At 37.5% G+C, this 14,954-nt stretch overlaps 1 protein-coding gene across 1 annotated transcript; it reads right to left on the bottom strand.

Moving 5' to 3' along the window:
- Positions 1-514: 514 nt before the first annotated feature.
- LOC112049928 (lysosomal acid glucosylceramidase-like) lies at positions 515-12,528 on the bottom strand. The gene is made up of 10 exons (XM_052882865.1): positions 12,522-12,528; positions 11,589-11,727; positions 10,672-10,828; positions 10,180-10,340; positions 9,087-9,210; positions 8,125-8,238; positions 6,109-6,262; positions 4,884-4,963; positions 3,820-4,112; positions 515-1,420 (listed from the first exon to the last, which is right to left on the bottom strand). Exons 1-10 carry the CDS (start codon positions 12,526-12,528, stop codon positions 1,294-1,296), a joined length of 1,356 nt encoding a protein of 451 aa, XP_052738825.1. The 3' UTR covers positions 515-1,293.
- Between the last annotated feature and the right edge of the window lie 2,426 nt (positions 12,529-14,954).

Raw genomic sequence — 14,954 nt, 5'->3', positions numbered from 1 at the left:
TAAGGCCCCCTAAGCTTGAGGACCCCGGAGCATTGCACCGCCTACCCCCTAGGTAGCTACGCTAGTAGGTTTAGTAGATCCATAAATTAATCTATCCAGCTAGCATAAAGTATACCTAAGGCTTGCAGAGCATCATTTACCATATTCTCAGATCTCCTTTCAATTTGTTTCAAATTACATCACTTTAATTACATCACATAGTTCGAAGAGCCGATAGACGTTAGGGTCTCAAGGTGCTGGAATGGCGACCCCGCACCGGCAGTGTCGGTCGACCCCCCACTAGGTGGAACGACGATATCAAGCGGGTTGCAGGGATTCTGGCGGCTCGAGACCGTTATGCTTGGAGGTCCGTGCAACAGGCCTAGGTCCAGCAGTGGACGCCTATCGGCTGATAAGGCAAGGCACTTTCACACATTCCACGTTTTGTACAAATCGTGTTCAAAGAATTGTATAAATAAGGATTAGAAATGTGTTAAAAATAAAACTTTTAAATTATAATTTTCAAGTTCTATTATATTCATTAAAATTGGTACATTAATGTCGACGATGTCTTGATCGTCTGAAAGTTAACTTTATCCTTAAAATATAGCAAGATTTGAATTGTCGAAAAAATCGGATGTCTTCATTATAATTTCTTTATTCGATCACAGTGACATTCGATAAGATCAAACTGTAAGGCCGGCCACATACATACATTCATTTTCCGTATTCGTTTTCCTAATGCGTAATATCGATTTGGAATTTCGTGAGACTACCGCAGACTTTACGTTTTTCTTCATTCGGAATGTATGTCGCAAGGGCTTGCATTCGTTACGTACGAATGCGAGCGAGCGCGGAATTTAGTCCGTTCGGAAAAAATGTGTATTCATTTCATGTATTTTATACTGATTACATGCAATGCAATCTGTTTTCTGTGTTCGGAAAACGTATTCGGAAAACGAATGTATGCGGCTGGCCTTAACTGGAATTATATTTGTCTATAATTAGTACCTTAATATTAGGTAATATTAATACTTAAAATAAAAATATAAATATGTAATTAAAACAGTTGGTAGCTATAACTTGACACTTGGCTACCAAACATAACCATACAAACATAGTACAAACATCATTCGAGCCGAGTGCCAAGTTAATCGGCACGAGCTGTACGTATTATATTGGAAGCCCGCGACTTCGTTTACGCTTAGTAATCCCCTCCCCTTGATAAAATTTACAAAAATACTAACATAGTGCTAACCTATAATTATGTAAAAGGAACTCGTATGCCATCATGGTGGTGGTGGATAATGTGGACTAGTTTTTTTTATTTAAATTACAATTTTGTGTTTGAAGAAATTCCACGGTGGTAATAGAGTCGGCTTCCAAATGTACCGTTGCTTGCTGGTTTTCAATTTGCAGGTTAATTGTTCGGGCTCTATCGCTGTGAATAAATAAAAAACAATTAATATGCTGCAATTTGAATGTTCATCTAGTTATATAAATGGATTTTTGGATTGGCTTTGGATTTTTTTTCTGTAATGGGAAGTACCCAATTTTTAAATTTCACTTGAGAATGTTTGTGGTATAAGCAACGTTAACTTTTGTTAATTTGTATTTTTCACAGCCACTTAATTTGCAGAGACTCTGCCACCGGTTTGGAAGGTAAAATCTTCTGAGAAGAATCGGCAAGAAACTCAATGATTACTCTTTTTAACCGACTTCCAAAAAGGAGGAGGTTCTACGTTCGGCTGTATGTATGTTTTTTTTTTTTTTTTTTTTTTTTTATGTATGTCCAGCGATAATTCCGTCATTTGTGGACCGATTTTGAAAATTCTTTTTTTGTTTTGAAGGATTTGATTCCAGGGTGGTCCCATTTTTTTCTTGTCAGGATCTGATGATGGCATCCTGGAGAAATCGAGGGGAATTTTCGAAAATCGTAGGGACGGCTAGTGCGTTTGTTAGTGTTTCCATAAAGTATTTTAAACCATTACAATTTTATGAAGGTCTGGAGTTGGTCTGATGATGGAGCCGAAACACAGACGATGGAACTCGTCAACGATTTACAACAGGTACCTTTTGTTTGGGCTTGATTAAATTGTATTGATGAGAACTTTCCACCTAGATGGGTTGTGACTGTATTAAGGGTCTGATGATGAAGACGAAAGACAGTTAAGAGAACTCCTCAACGGTTCACAGTAGCTACCTTGTGTTTGGACTTGATAAATTTGTATTGATGAGAACTTTCCACCTAGATGGGTTGTGACTGTATTAGGTGTCTGGTGATGAAGACGAAGGATAGTTAAGAGAACTTCTCGACGGTTCACAGTAGCTACCTTGTGTTTTGACTTGATAATTTTGTATTGATGAGAACTTTCCACCTGGATAGGTTGTGACTGTATTAGGGGTCTGGTGACGAAGATGAAGAAGAGTTAAGGGAACTCCTCGACGGTTCACAGTAGCTACCTTGTGTTTGGACTTGATAAATTTTATATTGATGAGAACTTGCCAACCATATGGATTGTCACTGCATAGGGGGTCTGGTGATGAACGGAGGACAGACCTTTCACGTTTTTCTGAATATTCATATTACGTGTGGATAAAGTGGGAGTGAAATTTTGTAAATGAGTTAAGGTAGTATTTTTAAAATTAGGATTGTAGGACTTAGATACTTATCATAAGAAAATAACGTTTCAACTAATTGCTTATTAATTTTTTTTCACACTCAGTAGGTGTGCTAACACTAAAAATTAAGAAATAAAAATTTTAATAAAAAAAATTCAACCGACTTCCAACTCAAAAATTAACCTAAACTAAAAAGCAAAAAATAACATCTTACCTATGTGCTACCTTCTGATCAGTTTGAAGGCGGTGCCAATCCAGTGTCATGTTTTAATTAAAGCCGTTTCTGAAAGAACCACAGAAATTTTGTAATTTAAACGGCTTAAATTAAAACATCACTGGCTTGGCACCGCCTTCAAACTGTTCAGAAGGTAGCACATAGGTAAGATGTTATTTTTTGCTTTTTAGTTTAGGTTAATTTTTGAGTTGGAAGTCGGTTGAATTTTTTTTATTAAAATTTTTATATAATAATATATTTCATAATAAAACATGAGAAAATTCCTGATACGTGATTATAACACATTCGCAGTTCCCATACAAAGTTATCTTACCACCCCACAAGTCCCAAGACTTGAATGATGATGAAAAGTGTAAATTATTAAAATTAAAGAATCAAATGGCTTTTTATTATATTTTATCTCACAAAGTTAATTTTATTCATAAAATGTTGAGCACTTTTGTGACATAAAATCTCTTTGCCAAGATTTAAAAAAGTACCGTTCGTTTTAAGACGGATTACAAAGGTTTTCTATTAAATTACGGCACATGTGCATTTTACTTTACATTACGGCATATGTGTGAGAGAGTAATGAGATACATTACGATATTGAAATTGGTGAAACAAGCAATTCTTTACGAGCAAATGTGTTATAAACAGGGGTGTAGCTACTGCTGTATCAGCTGTGTCAAAGATATTGGGCCCCAGACTACAGGGCCTAATGTAAAAGCAAAAAATAGTAAAATGTAGGTAATCCACAATCACATTTTTTTCCCTGGTAAAGTTGGAAACATCCTACATAGGTTATGTTACTGAAATATTTACTTTAAGCGAGCATATTTGTTTCTTTTGTGAAGTCTTTACCCTTAATTTGGGGCCCCAACTAATTTTGATACAGGGCCCCCTCCGAGGCACGCTACGCCACTGGTTTTAAAGTAAATTTAAAATTATTATGAGCCCAGTAGCCAGTGTAGGTACGTGTTAAGAGACGTATTTATACTCACTCATTGTACAAATTAACGACAATAGTGTTTTTAGGAGTAATGAAGGCGGTTTTGTATAAATTTGACGAAGGGGGACAATAACTAGTTTCGTTCGCTTGAATTCTCATGGATCCACGTGGAATGAATTTTGAGAAATGGCCCATAGCGTAGAACATCGGCTGTTTGATGAACTCCTGTTTGCTTTTGTCCACAATGATAGCAGCATCGACATAGTTCCCCGCCCAGTTTGGACCTCCTTGTGTATCCAAACATAGGTTCCAATCCATCCAACCGACAAAATTATAATTAAGGTCCTGAAACAAAGTAGAAACAGCGATAGAGAGCTCTGCAGTGGCGGATTTACCAGCAGATTTGTAAATCCGCCCCTGGAACCATAGAGCCCTGTGGTAGGCAATGCCGTATCGACACAGGGCTCCATGGTTAGAAGGTATCGATTGAATTATTACTAATAACACTGGTCGGCATAGAAATATTCCACAGATTCATTGTATTGCTACAATGAATCTGTGGAATATTTCTATGCCCTATGTCGATACGGCAATGCCGTATCGACACAGGGCTCCATGGTTAGAAGGTATCGATTGAATTATTACTAATAACACTGGTCGGCATAGAAATATTCCACAGATTCATTGTATTGCTACAATGAATATGTGGAATTGAAACATACTGGTGCGCTCTAAATGCATGTACGTAAGCAAAGTTTCTCTAAGCACGCCTTATTTCGCTGGTTGCATTATTTCTTTTCACTAAATATGTTCACATTTAGATACTGACGGCGATATTTGTGAACCTTGATAACACGAATTTCGATGTGACCTGAATCTCGGTGTAGTTGTGTAGAAAGAGATGGTTTCAATCTTTTCATCATCAAGTCTCCTCTCAGAATGAGAGGAGTTAGGCCAATAGTCCACCACGCTGGCCCAATGCGGATTGGCAGACTACACACACTTAGAGAATTGAGAAAATTCTCAGGTATGCATGCAGGTTTCCTCACGATGTTTTTCCACAGCACAGCAGGGAGCTTAGATAGTTTACATTTTCCATCCCATATTATAACTTACCTGTATTATACCAAGTGTATAAGAAAATGCTCTTTCCCACGATCCATATGCAACTTTAATAGTCTCCCAAGGAAAGCTACCTATAAATTGTGAAATATAATTATTAGTAAAGAATACAATAAGGAATTTAAGCTATCCTAATATCTATAGAAATCATGCCCACGTGGAATGGTGGCAAGAATGCTGGATGCATTTTCACGTTGGACAGCCAGGATCATCCTTTGCGCAAAAAATGAGCCAGCCCTTTTGTCACCAATCCATGCAACTAGCCGCAGGGATTTTTTTTTTTATTTAGTCTCTCATTATTCCTGCAATCTGTCGTGAGACATTCAGCGGGATTTTAAGTATTTCAATTAAGGCGTGTTTGGTGCGAAATCCAGTGATTTGCCTAAATATAATAATGTAGTGTCTATTTCATGACATCTTGTGGTGCTCGGTCTCTTGAGCCTTTTGAAAGTTGTATCAGGTTTCTTCATCATTAGGTTCCTTGCAAGTTGATTTGGATGTTTACGAATACGCTTATGGTATGTTTTCATTGAGTGTGCAACTTCTGTCTTTGTAGTTTTAATTTTTAGCTCACGATGCAGGCGATCATTTTTGATGTACCAAGGAGCATTGGAAAAACTTATTAGTTGATATATTAACTAATAAGTTTCTGAATGATTTCTCTGCAGTATATCTACATAAATAGGATGCACCATGATAGACTGGAAGCGAGCCAGTACACCACCTGTGGGACATATCTACATACGTAGTATGCACGTGCTATACCTACAGGAAGCATTACGCCGCCTATGGGACATATTATCTACACACGTTAAATATACAGTGTTTTAAAAGCTTAAAGTCTTTTTGGTAGATACAGGTAGCATACAGTAGGTAGGTAGGTACGTAAGTATGTGTGAAAATAAGTATCTCGTTGTAAGTATGCCGGCTACGTTAATCAAGCTACTTATACAACATGGTGCCGGCAACAAGCGTATTGATACCCACAGTTTTCAAATAAATACCTGGGTATTTGTTCCATTTATTCTCCCTATCATTTAATCTACCAAATGTTATCAGTCCCCATGACGTTTTAGTAACTGCAATTTTAGCATCCCGGGTTGCTACGTTGATTTTTTGTATTGATCAACATGTATTAAGTATAATATAATACATATAGTAGGTCCGGGATAATTTTTGAAACGTTTGAACCGATTTTAATGAACTTATACGTACGTACCTTCACAAGCTTCTGTTGCAATAATAAATTTGTCACCATACTCGTAGTTTATGTTGATCGACTCATATACGCTCGGAGGAACTACTTGGTCTGAATAAAAATGAACTCCAAAACCATCTATGTAGTCGATCGCTTGAGGAGTAAGAACGAGTAACTGAAACATATAATTTTCATCATCATCATCCATTGCTGGATATAAGCCTCTAAGGACTTCCAAACAACGGTCTCGAGCCGCCAGCATCCAGCGGCTCCTTGCAAACCAGCCGGTCAATTCACTAACTAGACCTAAGTTAGCTACCTAGCCAGGGCCGGCCCGCCTATACGACGAACGGAGTAGTCGCTCCAGGCGCCAAATCCTAGAGGGCGCCTAAATGGTAGATAAAGAACGTTGGTCACTCCAGAGTATTGTCGAGATCTTCACGTTCCATACTTACTTTGCACTCACAATTGTTGTAGGTGTATATTATTAGAAGCAAACAGGAGAAGCGCCATAATTTTATCTCGCTCCATTCTAAAATTTACTAATTAACCGACTTCAAAAAGGAGGAGGTTCTCAATTCGGTCGGTATTTTTTTTTTTTTTTTTTTTTTTTTTTTTTTTTTTTTTTTTTTTTTTTTATGTATGTACACCGATTACTCAAAGACGCCTGGACCGATTTCAAAAATTCTTTTTTTGTTTGAAACGGTATAGCTCCCATTTGGTCCCATTGCCATCATGTCAAGATCTGATGGTGGAATTCTGGAGAAATTGAGGGGAACTTTCGAAAATTATATGGGTGTCTAGTGTGTTCATATACTTTTCCATTTAGTACTTTTAAGCACTACAATTTCATGAAAGTTTAAAGTCGATCTGATGATGGAGCCATAAAACAGACGAGGGAACTCCTCGGCGATTCACAGCAGTTACCTTGTGTTTGGGCTTGATTAATTTGTATTAATGAGAACTTTCCACATAGATAGGTTGTGACTGTCATTTAGGGGTTTGGTGATGAAGACCAAGGACAATTAAGGGAACTCCTTAACAGTTTACAGTAACTACCTTGTGTTTGGCCTTGATTAATTCGTATTGCTGAGAACTTTCTACCTATATGAGTTGTGTCTGTTATTAGGGGTCTGATGATGAAGATCAAGGTCAATTAAGGGAACTCCTTAACGGTTTACGGTAGCTACCTTGTGCTTGGGCTTGATTAATTTGTATTGCTGAGAATTTTGTACCAAGATGGGTTGTGACTGTCATTAGGGGTCTGATGTATTTGTTTGAGATGAAATTTTACACTAAAAATGGAAAAATAATAAAAATTTTAATAAAAAAAATACAACCGACTTCAAAACCTAAAAACGTACCCCCTAAACTAAAAAGCGAAAAATAACATCATAATATGTTCTACCTGCTGATCAGTATGAAGGCGGTGCTTAGCCGGTGTTGTCTTAATTAAAGCCATTTCTGACAGGACCACATGAAACAACACTGTCTGCAAAATCTAAATCTATAAGATATACTCACATGGCTTGAATTAATACATCACCGGCTTAGCACCGCCTTCATACTGATCAGCAGGTAGAACATATTATGATGTTATTTTTCGCTTTTTAGTTTAGGGGGTACGTTTTTAGGTTTTGAAGTCGGTTGTATTTTTTTTATTAAAATTTTTTTTAATAAGTAAAGTAGCCTAGTTAGATTAAATACTTAGTGTCAGTTATTATTTTAACTTATTGCATTTTCCCCGATGCAAATACATACATAAACTTCTATGGATACACCCTTCCCCAATCTAGCACTGAGTTTATGGGTGGGATTTTTAGGTGACATTATACATTTCGTTTTTACAGTCCATCATAAACCCCGCACTAGAAAACGACCCCGTACCAGGTGGACTGACGACATCAAGCGAGTGACAGGGGTTTCGCTGGATGCAGGCGGCTCAGGATCTTGATGTTTGGAAGTCCCTACGAAAGGCCTATGTCCTACAGTGGACGTCCATCGGCTGATATGATGATGATGATACATTTTACTTACCATATAAACAAAATAAGGTATTGTAAGTCTTTGGTCGTCAGAAGTAATAATTTTCACATCCTTAAATTTTGAATTGCGTATTGTTGGTCCTAGGTTTTGAAAAATCCATTCTCCCTGGAATTATTTAAAACAAGTAATGTTAGCTTATAGCCGTGAAAGCCGTGTTAGATATATGACCTCAGCCTCTGACTCCAGATGACGTAGGTTCGAATCCAGCCCGGGGATTTTTTTAGTTATGTGCATTTTAAGAAATGAAATATCACGTGTCTGAAACGGTGAAGGAAAAACATCGTGAGAAAATCTGCATACCTGAGAATTTTCTTAATTCTCTGCGTGTGTGAAGTCTGCCAATACGCATTGGGCCAGCGTGGTGAACTATAGGCCTAACCCTTAGACTCGTGCTCAGCAGAAAGACGAATATGGATTCCTTCACCGCTTAGGACACGTGATATTTAATTTATGGGGGCTGTATTATTGTCCCAATACATTATATTGATACCAGCGGACGTCCGCGACTCTGTTCGCATGAAATTCTGTTTATTACAAATACCGCGGGAACTGTTGATTTTTCCGGGATTAAAAATCCAATAGTATTCTATAACAAAGTAAACTAACTAACTAACTTTAGTAAATTAATTTTCAGTAGTTTAGACGTGAAAAAGTAACAGACAGACAGACTTACTTTCATATCTATACTAATATGAAAAAAGAGGAATGACTTGATTGTTTGTTTGTTGTGTTGCAGATGTTAAGTAAACGAAAGTTAAATTTAATTTATTTAACCCCGCTCCATTCCCCCGCTTACCGGTTTTATAAGAATTTTTAAACTAGCTCGCAAGTCCCTGTCCACTTAAGAGGAGCGGAGATTTTGTGTTATCCTATTGGTTAATATTTCTCAGTTTCTCGACTCCACCACTCGCTCCGCTTTGTTGGACTGGCAGCCTTATAATCTGAGTACTTACCAAGTTTTTAAGACTCCATCCAAGTGTATTGTACGCAGAAAGTTCTAACACTCCATTCAAAGGTTCATTGGTTGTAGTGATTGCCCAAATGGGAATACCGGCTGATGAGTATAATTCTATAAATCTGAAAAGTTCCAGATTAAATTACTATAGGTGAATAGAGCATTTTTGATACTTTACTTGATGGTGTAATTAAAATAAAAACATAGTCTTTACTTAAGACTATTTTTTATGATTTAATTAAGTACAAAATTAATTTTCATATTTCCTTAGAAGTCGGGGATCCGTGGAACAAATTTACAATTGATTACTATCAAGTTAGTCTTCCGTGAGTAGCTTCATCTTGATGAGACACTCAAATTTTTAATTTACGAATAATTTTGATTGTGGTAGCTAACTGGGTTACTGGGTATTGAAAATTTCTGAGCATAGGAACGAGATAATGTACCACGCAATTTGTAGAACATTATGGCGGTTATGTTAGTAACAACTTTTATTAACCTCGTTATTGATACTAGTTGGGAATAGAGGAGTTTACCAGCATGTTGGTCGCGATGTGCATGGCATCATGTCGATCGCGACCAACACACGATCAGTTATATTGGCTGTCAAGCCGTTAGCGCTGCAGGCATGTGAGATTACTTGACGACTGACATTAGTCGTACAGCCCGCAAACGCTTTAACATCTAACAATAAGGACTCCCGCACACGGCCCACCACCACCAGCCACAACCACAATACGCCACTACCGACACATTTCCTGTAGTTTTCAGACATTCTATATGGACTAGCCGCACACGGTTGACACCGGTGGCCACCAGGCGCTACAATCGTCTCTACTCGCTTCTTGTGGCCCGCACCGGCCACTAAACCCGACACAAAACGCCGCCACACGCCACTCGCGCGATTATGATACTGCATGTATGGGTAAAAAAAAGTAGCAGCCACCGACCACAAGTGTTGACCACCGGCCACAAGTGTCTGTAGCGCGCTTCAGCTACTTTTGTTGCCTCTTCTTGCTTCTTGTATCGGCTTTTGTGGCTGTGGCCCGTGTGCGGCGACACTTATAATAAATTAGTATTCTGATTCTTACTTCAAATGGAAATCCGCATATGTTTGGTAGTACTCAAACTTCAGCTGGGTGAAGCCGATTATGCTCTCGTTGGTCTTCATCCACAGAGGCGGTGACCAAGTTGAACCGATCACGTAAATCGGTGTCTTTGACATGGCCATGCTTGCTTTGAACATCGGTATCTGTAATGTTTTTTTTTATCATTCATTACTTGCGGATGACCGCGACTTCGTTAGCGTGAATCTCGATGTGAACTTTCAACTTATATATACTCACCTGTACCGCTCAAAAATGACGGCATAGTGCTTAGAGTTATTTTCTGATATAGTAACAGCTTTCCACGCGTTATTCACGTTGGTTCATTTCACAGATAATTTTTGTTCAAGGGCTTGTAGTCTATACAACCTAACCTAACCCGCTGGTGACGCCGCCTGAGGTCTCATAAAAAAGCCTAATACACAAAAAAAAAAAACAATTGGCAAGATAGTAAAGAACGAAAGTAAAGTTTCTTACTTTGTACTTAATGTCCTCCTCGGTGAATGTGAAATTAGTGAGGGCAGCATCATTCTTGGGCAGGTCATTGTAGGAGTAGAAGCGAGTCGAGTAATCGGTGCCTCCAATGGGCGTACGCAACATGTTGTATTCTAGCCCATTCTCGCCAAAGTAAGACCTGATAGTTTAATTAAAAAAAAAAACAAAGTTTGAAGTCGGTTAAAAACTAGAAATCAGTTTAAAACTAGAAATCAGAAGCAGTTCAGCAGGATACTGGACGTTCGGGCTGCCTTATATGTTTAACGATTTATTTTTGGATGTATCTACGTTTATAACACATTTGCTCGTAAAGTATCGCTTATTTCACCAATTTCAATATCGTAATTTATCTCATTACGCACATGTGCCGTTATATAATATAAAACCTTTATCATCCGTATAATAACGAACGGTACTTTTTTAAATACCGTTTGTTATTATACGGCAAAGAGTTTTTATGTCAGAAAACTCAACATTTTATAAATAAAATTAACTTTGTGAGATAAAATATAATAAATAAATTAATTAATTAAACAAATAAAAAAACCCGACTACATAAATTATACAAAAACTAAAAAGAAAAAAAAAAGAAGCTCAGTCCAGAAGTGTAGAAAGCAGTTAGAAAATAGTCGGGACCTATTATATTGAATAGAATGATTTTCATCTACATTTTTTTACAGGTACTGTACGACTGTACTATTAACGGTCATAATGAAAAAGTGTACTAGGAAAAGTTGTACATCTAGATACCTACTACTACAGGGTGATAGATCTTATCACCCTGTAAAGTATGTCGTAATAATTACGGGACACCCGTATAACTACCTATTTATCATTAATGGAGTTTTTAAAGTAAAGCAATATAGGTATATAGGTACAATAGGCGTCAAGTGTCTTACTGGATAAAATAATCCTGTAGCTCTGGGGAGAGATCTTTCCAGTTGATAGCGGCCGAGTCGCTTATTCCTCCACCGAAGCCCACAATGGTCTGGTACCGTTCTGATGCATTTAAACGTAGAGTGAGTCTATCATATGCATCTGAAAATTAAATAAATCTATAATCATTTACATCCCGTACTGATAGTTCGATTAAGCCGTGATAGCCCAGTAGATATGACCTCTGCCTCCGATTGTTTGATTTAGCCGTGATAGCCCAGTAGATATGACCTCTGCCTATGATTCTTTGATTAAGCCGTGATAGCCCAGTGGATATGAGCTCTGCCTCCGATTCTTTGATTAAGCCGTGATAGTCCAGTGGATATGAACTCTGCCTCCGATTCTTTAATTAAGCCGTAATGGCCCAGTGGATATGACCTCTGCCTCCGATTCTTTGATTAAGCCGTGATAGTCCAGTGAATATGACCTCTGCCTCCGATTCTTTAATTAAGCCGTAATGGCCCAGTGGATATGACCTCTGCCTCCGATTCTTTGATTAAGCCGTGATAGTCCAGTGAATATGACCTCTGCCTCCGATTCTTTGATTAAGCCGTGATAGTCCAGTGGCTATGACCTCTGCCATCGATTCTTTGATTAAGCCGTGATAGCCCAGTGGATATGACCTCTGCCTCCGATTCTTTGATTAAGCCGTGATAGCCTAGTGGATATGACCTCTGCCTCCGATTCTTTGATTAAGCCGTGATAGTCCAGTGGATATGACCTCTGCCTCCGATTCTGGATTGGGGATAGGTTAGAGTTCGGTCTACACCTCTAACTTTTCAGTTAAGTGCAGTTAAAAAGGTTTTTTTTAGTACTTAAATTAGGGTTTATTTTAATTGGAAGATACAGGACCGATCGGGACATATGTAAAAAAAAGTAAAATTATTGCAACTTACGGTTCATCGGTTGGCCATAAACGATATTACTCCAATGCCCTACACTTTTCTTAAAACGTAAACCACTCTGAAAAGAAAAAGAAAACCGATTCAATAAGGTAAATATCCCAAACGCCTTTAATGCCTCAAACGGTGACGGGAAAACATCGCGAGAAAACCTGTATGACGTATGTGAATATACCTAACATCTAAAATCTATACTTATACATCTAAAATCTATACTTATAATACGAATTCTGTACATTTTGCACATTCTGTACATTGAAGATATTTCGAAAATTTTTGTTGGGGGGCATTTATAATCGATATTGAAACTAAGAATATTTATTTTTTTATTTTTTGCCTGTCTGTCTGTCTTTCTGTCTATCCTTGTTTTTTTTGTTATTCGGGCATCACGCTGAAACTACTGAATGAATTCAAATGAAACTTGGCACGGTTTAAGACCATAATACGGAGAAGGTTATGGGAATCTTTTTATTGCGAAAATAAAATGAAAAGGGGATGAAATAGGGGTTGAAAGTTTGTATGGAAAGTCCTTCATTTTTAAAGTTACAGTTTTAAAAATTTGTTCATAAATCATAAAAAAAATACAAAATAAGTGGTGAAACAGGACTTGAAAGTTTACATTGATTTCCACGCGGACGAAGTGGCGGGTGTTCGCTAGTAAATAAATAAATAAATTGCAACACATGCAAGTATCATGACAAACCTTGGTTGAAGTGTAGACGACAAAGGTGCCGGGCGCAGGGTGCTCCCTAATGACGTCATCACAGTAGGTAGAGTTACACACGCACACTACCGAGTCATTCTCTACAATTCGACGTGCAGCACACGGCTTGTCTGAGGAATAGTTAAACATTGCCTTGGTTAAACTGCCTCTTTCACATGATCACAAGCTTCTGGGTTCGACTCCTGGGCCCTTTCGCCATGTGGCACATAGGTATCTGTCTACAAACGTTAACGCTTCGTTACTTAACTATAAAAAAAATATCGGAACGACAGATACGATCGATAACTTGACCACGTGACCTGTTTATAACAAATGTCATTCTCATACATTTTTTTTAATTTTGGTAGCGTTTGCGATAGTAGAAAAAGAATTCGGTAAAAAATTTTAGCTTGTAATGTGGAAGTTAGTGGTGTTACACCCTCGTGTTTTGGATAGCACGTTATGGTGTCGGTCCGGGACATTATCATTAAAAAAAGTCTTTTAAGATACGGAACCCCAAAAAGAGGGATGTTAAAAGTTCAACTGTGTACGTAGCTTCTATACGTATGGACCAATTATGATGCAGTTATTTTTGTTTGAATGCTATAGAAACGGTTTTTAGCTACCTACTTAGATTATGTTAATGACAATAAGATTTCGGCAATAAGATTTTCTGACATAAAAGTTATTATTCTAGGATTTTTGACTTGTAACTTGAACTTCTAAAAGTAGAGTAAAAACTTTACTTGTAAATGAAAATTTCCAAATGTATGTCGCTATATTCGTTATCGACTTTGCCGAAAAAAGAAATGATATCATAAGTGAGTGCCAAATAGGGTGCCAAATTAATTTCCTATGTATATTAATTTGAAATGAGTCAATTACCCTATTCCTATCCTATCGGTCCATATGTAATATTTTATTCTAATATTTTTCCAAACCTAAAAGTCCCAGAAAAAAATCGCTATGAAGCTATAGGGTCGCCTTTTTGTATCCTACTTCTTATTTTTTTATTTGTTCGTTAAGTACATTTTTTGTGGTGTGCGTGTGTAGGTATTGTAATTTTCAAAAAAAAAAATAACATTTAACTCCCCTCTTTTTATCCTAGTTAAAAATCTCGTGCACGCAACTAAGTACTAAGTACTTTTATGGTACTTACCCGCCGAAAAGATTTTCGTACACGAAAATAAAATGAATATTAATATCAAAAACTTCATGATTAAACCATGTTACGTATCACTCAGACGAAATTTAACCGAAAAGTGAGTGTCGAGTACAGAGAAGTAACGCACGAAACGATCAATTGATTATTCAAATGCATGAAATAAAGTTTTTAGGCAGTATCTGCTAGATTACCTACTTAAATATTCGTACTTTAGGGTTCCTCGCTCAAAAGGAAACAAGCATGCAGTTCGCGAGTCTTATTTATGCACTGAGAGTTCCGTACAAAACTGACTTACTTCACCCACCTCCTCCAATGCGTCTTGATGGGTACAATAATGTATGTTTAACTGGGCGTTTACCAAAAACACAAACTTTTGTAAAACCATCATATCTGTTCATCTTAATAAAGATCGTAAATAGATAATGTTACACCTCAGTAAGTGGTACGTATTGCGTTCATGTAATGGTCGATGACGTCCTAAAACGCTAAGAAACAATCCTGATTTAGTTTAATGGCGATAAATGTACGAAATGTCGAAACAATAAGGAGTCGCTACGGA

This window comes from Bicyclus anynana, chromosome 8 (assembly GCF_947172395.1).
Source record: "Bicyclus anynana chromosome 8, ilBicAnyn1.1, whole genome shotgun sequence".
In the NCBI taxonomy this organism is placed as follows: Eukaryota; Metazoa; Arthropoda; class Insecta; order Lepidoptera; family Nymphalidae; genus Bicyclus; species Bicyclus anynana.
The sequence above is the reverse complement of the archived record's forward strand: the minus strand, read 5'-3'. Positions and strand labels throughout refer to the sequence as shown.

Coding starts and splice junctions, on each gene's coding strand:
- LOC112049928 (XM_052882865.1), bottom strand. Junction 4,113..4,883: donor ATACACTTGGTATAATACAG/GTAAGTTATAAT, acceptor ACTTTGTTTCAG/GACCTTAATTATAATTTTGT. Junction 1,421..3,819: donor GTCGTTAATTTGTACAATGA/GTGAGTATAAAT, acceptor ATTTATTCACAG/CGATAGAGCCCGAACAATTA.